General features: G+C 41.0%; 1 protein-coding gene across 1 annotated transcript; it reads right to left on the reverse strand.

Annotated features, from left to right (window-relative positions):
• Positions 1 to 1,094: 1,094 nt before the first annotated feature.
• Positions 1,095 to 4,812, reverse strand: hsd17b8 (hydroxysteroid (17-beta) dehydrogenase 8). Its single transcript, XM_070846997.1, has 9 exons — positions 4,756 to 4,812; positions 3,668 to 3,870; positions 3,369 to 3,485; positions 2,813 to 2,908; positions 2,521 to 2,606; positions 2,340 to 2,424; positions 2,044 to 2,086; positions 1,418 to 1,492; positions 1,095 to 1,280 (listed from the first exon to the last, which is right to left on the reverse strand). The coding sequence occupies exons 1-9, from the start codon at positions 4,799 to 4,801 to the stop codon at positions 1,261 to 1,263; spliced, it is 771 nt and encodes a 256-aa protein (XP_070703098.1). The 5' UTR covers positions 4,802 to 4,812; the 3' UTR covers positions 1,095 to 1,260.
• Between the last annotated feature and the right edge of the window lie 2,158 nt (positions 4,813 to 6,970).

Genomic DNA, 6,970 nt, shown 5'->3' on the forward strand with positions numbered 1-6,970 from the left:
AAACCCGCATCTATGCATCTATGCTGCTCTTTACTTTATCTTGGATTTGTTGTTTTTATTCCTGCAGAGGAAGGAAGTGTTGTTACTGTTGCTAAGCGGGGAAACGGCGCCATCTTGTGGCCAGCCGGAGTTCCCTCTGCTGTAGTTTACTCATCACTTTCATCCAGATGTTTAAATGAGTGGAAGTAATTAATGAGCTCATATCGATCATGAGAGACACATGACAGTCTTTAGACAGCAGGCTGTGAATCATCCACATGTGCAGACATTCAGAGGTTTGCTGTTCGTGGATCAGAAACCTTCATGCTTCTGCAGGAGATTGTTCTGAAAACCTCTTGTGGCGTCTGACAGTGTGCAAAACAATGTGAGAGTTTTATAACAGTGATGAGCGCTTTTTATTCACCTCTACCTGGTTATGTTTCACAATCTAAAACTATCTGGAGATGTTATTCCAACAAACTTAACTGTTGCTCCACTCTGTGGTTCGGGGGAAATATACTGTTGCATCATCTTTGGGATTGTGGGGACGCTTTCCAAAACTTGCATATTTAACTGTGTTGTGAGAACCAAGATCCACTAACCCACCACTCATTGTGAAAAACAAATTCCTGTGGTCGTAACTTTGAAAGTCTGACTTGTTTGGCAGTACTGAGAGCATGAAACTTAAGCAGGGCCTGCATGAAACCCTGCTTTCACTTCAGAGTTCATTTTGAAATGCTAAAAAACAGAGATTCAATTTTGAAATGCCCATCAAGCATGTGAGGAAGCAGGTGAGCTTGGTGGCTCAGTGAGTTAAGCACCTGCTGCGTCTGGAGATGTGAGAGTTCAGTGGTTCAAATCCTCCTCAGACCTTTAACTCCAGTGGTGCTTTAAAAGCCAACGTTTAGATTACTTGTTCTGTATGAAGGCTCTCAGAGAGCAAAGAAAACACACGGAGGCTCTGGTGGTGTGATGGAGTTGTCAAGAACAACCTGTAAAATATGTCTGTAGATCTGGATTCACTGGTTCAGCTCCCACCTGCCCTCTGAACAGGGTCAGTGGTACAAAGTTTTAATGAAAGCACTGAAATTAAAACGCAGCAGTCTGCACAGAAATATTATAAACAGGTATTTATTTGGCCTTACATTGTATAATAGATATTTACAACCAGATTTATAAAACATTATCAACAGTAATCATGGCTATTCAAAGTAGAGTTATTTTAACAATTAGATTAACTATGAAGGCACTGGTCTCCCATCGGTGTGACGGACAGCTGAGTTATCCAATGAAAAGTCCACCTGACAAAGACCGAGAAACAAAAGCTTTAAATGTAAGACGTAGAGAACATTAGCATATTGGTTAGTAAAGGTTTAGCTGAGGAGGAAGAAATGAAATTAAAAGTGTTTTCACAGGAGCGGCCTGTCAGAGACTCTACCTGTCACTTCAACGCTGGCTCCTGTGATGTATCGAGAGTCATCGGAGGCTAGAAAGGCACAGACGTCAGCGACCTCTGAGGGAAACAGACAGACAAAAGTTTGGTACAATCCAGGTCGCTTCCCTCAGTTTCACCGGACAGGACAACAACTGAAGCATCAAAGGTGTGGAGGAGCAACGAAGAGCTTTTCAAACAACATTTTAGTCAAATCTTTTTGGCCGAAGCAGCTGCAACAAGAAATCTCAGATCCACATGGAAAAACTTTTAAACAATCTTATCATGAATATTTATGAAATGCCCCCAAGTGTGATATTATTTTACTTTGTGCTAACAAGTTATTGTCTTGTGTGCACAAGATAATTCATTGTAAAGTCCTAAGCATCTGTGAGGAGACTAATGACTAATGTTTTCTTCTCATTCTCTGCTGTGTCAAAGCGCCTGTGTGGGTGGACAGTGGCTCCCCAACAGAAAATAAACCGGTTAAAACCTCAACAACTGCATTAAAATGCTCAATAATAATAAATAACGTACAATAATATAACTCCATGAAAGGGTCCATAGTATTAGAGACTCATTAATTTATAGTAAATGGTCTTTTAGGGGCTCGGTAGTGTGTCTTCACTGACCTGCAGGCTCGCCCATTCTTCCCAGAGGCACCAAGGACTTCATCTGAAACACAGAAAACAACCCAGAGGACTGAGTGAAGTGAAGAGTGAAGGCTTGTGAAGTAAGTGTTTGCTGTATTACAGCTTGAAAAAATTAAGAGTTTGCATTTTATTTTGACTTTAATTCACACCCAACCACTTCCATGCTGCCTTCCCGTCTTGAATAATAATCTGTGGGACTAATAATCTCTTGGATGATTTCACTCCTGACAGAAGAGGTGTAGTCACATCTGTCTGTGTCTGTGTGGGGGCTGTACCTTGCTAATAACTTTCTCTGGAACTTTATCGGTCATCGGAGTCGATATGAAACCCGGCAGCACACAATTACACCGAATCCCAAACCTGCGGGCAAAGAGGAGGAAAAGCTAAGGACTGTTTCTTTTATTCCAGATACCTTAAATTTAACCAGCTGGTTGTGTGCTGATGTTTTACTCTCACCTGCTGAGCTCTTTGGCAGCAGTCCTGGTTAAACCCTCCACTCCAGCCTTAGAAGCGGCGTAGTTTACCTGTCCGATGTTTCCCACCTACAAACATTAACCACACAGACACAAAGGTGCGGCGCATAAGGTACTGTATCACTAAAGGTTTCTCATGTAACAGCCAAAGTTCAAATCCACCAGATACTTTCACACAGGAACTCATTAACCAGCTCCTTCTGCAATCATATTGTGTTATAGAGTAAAAAACGTTAAAGCTAAACATTAAAACAAACAATTTGTCGACATCTCACCTTTCCCACGATGCTGCCCACAGTGACGATGGATCCTTTGGGTGCCCCGCAGGCCACCAGAGCCTGAGCGATCGCCTGAGTGACCAAGAAGGAACCCTGGGAGAGGCGGAGGGGGCAGGACGACTGAATAAATCACTTCACTCTCTTCACTCTTCATCTGATGAGCACTGCTAATTTTCAGTATTTCACAGCAGAAAGACAGAGATGAATGTAAAATCCAAGAATCTCTCATCTTAGAGCTGGTGTGACTTCTAGTTTGCTAAAGTTTTAAATGGGAAACCTGCGTCTGGATTGAATTTGGGGCTGTAACTTTATAACACCTTTTAGAATCCAAAAATATTACCATGATCCAAAAGTGTCACTATCAGCAAGCAACCTGGAGGAAGAAGAGACATGACTCTCTCACTCTTTTGTTAACACCATTTGTTGAAGACCTGCTAAACTCGCTTCATGGCACCCAGGTGGCCCCAGGTAGTCCCAGGTGGCCCCAGGTAGCCCCAGGTGGCCCCAGGTGGCCCCAGGTAGTCCCAGGTGGCCCCTGGTGTCGGCTGCGTACCTTCAGGTTAACCTGGATGACTCTGTCAAACTGGTCCTCCTCCATGTTGAGCAGGAAGTCGTCCTGGGTGATGCCTGCTGCGTTCACACACACTGAGGGAGGCTGGAAATAACGAGCCTGCGGAGGGAGAGCGTATGAACTGTTAAAGGAAAAGGCAGAGAGGAAAAAGGAAGCATGCAAAAGTCCCTGCAGCATCCTGACATATATTCTTTCTGTGCTCTTGACTGTATTTCTCTGAAAATGTTGCAGATTATGACTTCAATGAAAACTCAGTGTGTTTATCTGTCTGTGTTACACGCCTGTATGCTTGTGACCAGCTCCTTCACACTCTCTTTTGACGACACATCCACCACAGCCGCCGTGTGAGCCTGTCCTCTGAGGCCTCTCTGCAGGCTCAGCAGGGTTTCGTTGGCCGACTCCTCGCTGATGTCCGCCACCACCACGGAGGCGCCTTCAGAGGCGAAGCGCTGACACACCGCCCGTCCGATCCCGCTGCCTCCTCCTGTGGGGGGAGAGTCAGAGGGGTAACCTGTCTCATGAATTTATGACGGTTTCATAGCTTCAGAGGGAAAACTGTGAGCGAGGAGCTCCTTTCTGTATTTGATGGGAAAAAGGTCACTTAAGCTAACAAACAGGACTAAAGCAGAACTTGAGTTTTACTTTTATTTCTCCTTTTAATCAGCCCAGAGGTTCAAGCCTCGATGCACAAGTAATATAATTGTGCTTCATTCTTGCCAACACTTACTATTTGGTGTGCTTCTACTTTATAATAGAAATGTACTGCTGTTATTCTGCCTCCCTGCAAACTGAACTTTCAGTCACCAAAGCTTAAGTGAACGGGTCTTTTTTATCTCAGAGAACATTTGCTTCTAGTGTTTGGTGGAAAATGACGCTTGATCATTTATATTAAAACTAAAATGATGACAGGCAATGAGTCAGTCAGTCAAGGAAGGAAATGAACTACTTTGATTAACCAAACAGCCTCTGGTTGATGCTTCTTTGATTGTAAAATTAATGTCTTTGGGGTTTTGGACAACACATTTGAAGATTTGGACACTGCACACGTTTTTCACTACTTCCAGTCTTTACCTTTAATCCAGAACTAGAACATAATTGACAAATCAATTGATACTAAAAGAAAAAAATCCCAAAAGATCACTAACTAGTGGTGAGTTAGTTAAAACATGAGGTTAATGAGGAGTTTACATTTACATGTCAGATGATACTGAGTTAGTATGTAAGACTGAGAGACTGGCGACAAAAACAATTAAATAAAACTTTAAAACACCGTTAAAAAGTCACTGCACTGATAAAAAGCACCCCGAACACTTTTTCGTATTTATCTGACGATATAAACTAAAAGATGGATGATAAACAGTCAACTTACCAGTGACCACAGTCAACCTTGATATCAGCCTTGTGGCGGCCGCCATGTTGATTTCGTCTTTGCTGTGTTGATGTAGTTTCCGGTTTGTCTACAAGAGGGCGCCACAAACGTGTGACCAGAGACCAAAAAAGTGTGTTTTTAACGGAGGAGTCATCCTAAAAAACGCATAAAAAGGCAGTGGAACCTGAAAATTTGATATTTGATGAATGTGTTAACTTAATGAAGGCTCTGCCATTAAAAAATATGTAAATATATAGCTGTTAGTCTCAAACTCTGGGTTTAGACAGCCCTAAATTAGCTAAGGAGTTCAAACTTGGGCCACAATTTAGCCAAATAACTGAAAAAGTACATTTAAATTTAGTATGATAATAGGAAGCAGCTTCCAGGCAGATTTATCACATTACATGTAGTGTGGCATGTTGCATATTAAAACGTATCAACAACAGCTTTTGCGTCTAATCGTCTATGAAAAGTTTATTTTGAAAGTCTAAACCGGAAGTACTACTATGCTATTATGTCCGGCTTGACGCGTCTGATGTAGTTCCTCTCTGTGGCCACTAGAGGGCAAACAGTTATTAAAAAGGCCGTTTAGAGTAAATAGAGGTTAAACAACTTCTTATTTCTTCACTGGACAATTAAGACATACTCCATTATATTAGATTTTAGTTTTTTTTTAATTTTCTATTAAAGTTTTTAATGAACAAAACAACTTTTTTTTCCACCAATTTCCATGTAACCAAATCAAGAACAGAAATGGTTTCTGCATTGGAAAAGAATAGGATACACCTCTTTATATTGACTTTTAGAGTTTCATCTGCTTTTTTACAGGCCTCTATATCATCAAGAGATTTTTCTAAATCATAATTCAAATAATATTCAGTGACTGATAATATTACAGAAAAGATCCGTACAGAGATAGACCTGTAAAATCATTTTAGTTTACCCAGAGACGACGGACACATCGTTCGGTTCAATCCTACCAGACTCCATTGACAAAAGTAGTAATTTTAATTCACAGAACACAGGAGCTGGACTGGTCTGGTTTCTGTGGTTTTGGTGTTTTAACATTTAAGTTCTGATCTGTAGTAACTATTTAAAACACCAAAATCACACAATACCACAAACAAACTAACTGATCAAAGCAGCGGTAGACCAACAACTCCTGTGTTTTGCGAGGGTTATATTACTGGTTTCGTCAATGGAGTCTGGTGTCTCTGACAGGAGCGACTAACAGTTGTTTCCAGTTCCAGCTGAGGTGATCTACTGGACCAATTTCCGAAAATGTTTGTACCTACTAATCATTTTGAACCAAAATCAAAAATAGTGTCCAGGTTTAGAAATGTATTAATTGTGTTTTAATTAGTAAATATAAAGCATTATTCCTTCTGCTGTTCTGAAGCACTGAGGTGTAGTAACGCACTGTGACCACCGGGCGGCGATAAAGAGCTACGACCGCCAAACAAGTGTAAAGATAGACATGATTAGAAAAACGGGGAAAGTACTTCCGGTGGTCACCTTCAAAATAAAATTTACCAGGCTATGAGCCGTTTTTATGTTTTTCTTTACAATTGTTGAACATAATAGGAAGGTGAAATTCATCATTGTTTTTTTCCTTATCTAATATATGTTGTGGTTTTGATGTATATCTATCTTTATTTCTTTTTGTATTTCATTAGGTGGTTAAAATGGATGGTTACATGGAGCAGAAATTTGGCAGCAGATTAGTCGTCACTAAAACCTCAGTGTCTGAAGTCTGCACAATTTTTCTACTGAACATCAGAGACCTCAGTGTTTCGACTGAGCTCTGTTGTCTTTGCCAGGAACAGATCCTGTTGCTAAGAAACTTTGCTTCATTCCATCTTCACTGTATTATCGTGCAGGATAATTCATGGAAAGTAGAATACAAGACATCACATGCAGTGCTGAAAACTGTGCAGACTTGATGTGTGGGCAGCAGGCACCAATACACACACAGTACATGCACACAGACGTTCACATTTATACTGACAAGTGCAACATCCAGTCATGTCATCCTATGTCAGGCCTGGCAGCAATATTACAAAATAAATATAAAAGCCAATTCAAATATCAATCAATTAAACATACCAGCATTCCCACTATAAATTGGATTTTATAGGCCGACATGAGGTTGTTGTTTTTTTATTTTTCTCCAGTAGCCATACCTCGGTGATCTCCCACCTGTCCTGCTGGTATG

Source organism: Pempheris klunzingeri, chromosome 16, assembly GCF_042242105.1.
Source record: "Pempheris klunzingeri isolate RE-2024b chromosome 16, fPemKlu1.hap1, whole genome shotgun sequence".
Lineage (NCBI taxonomy): Eukaryota > Metazoa > Chordata > Actinopteri > Acropomatiformes > Pempheridae > Pempheris > Pempheris klunzingeri.

Coding starts and splice junctions, on each gene's coding strand:
- hsd17b8 (XM_070846997.1), bottom strand. CDS start 4,801: ATGGCGGCCGCCACAAGGCTGATATCAAGGTTGACTGTGGTCACTG. Junction 2,425..2,520: donor GCTGCCAAAGAGCTCAGCAG/GTGAGAGTAAAA, acceptor CTTTGCCCGCAG/GTTTGGGATTCGGTGTAATT. Junction 1,493..2,043: donor AAGAATGGGCGAGCCTGCAG/GTCAGTGAAGAC, acceptor TGTTTCCCTCAG/AGGTCGCTGACGTCTGTGCC.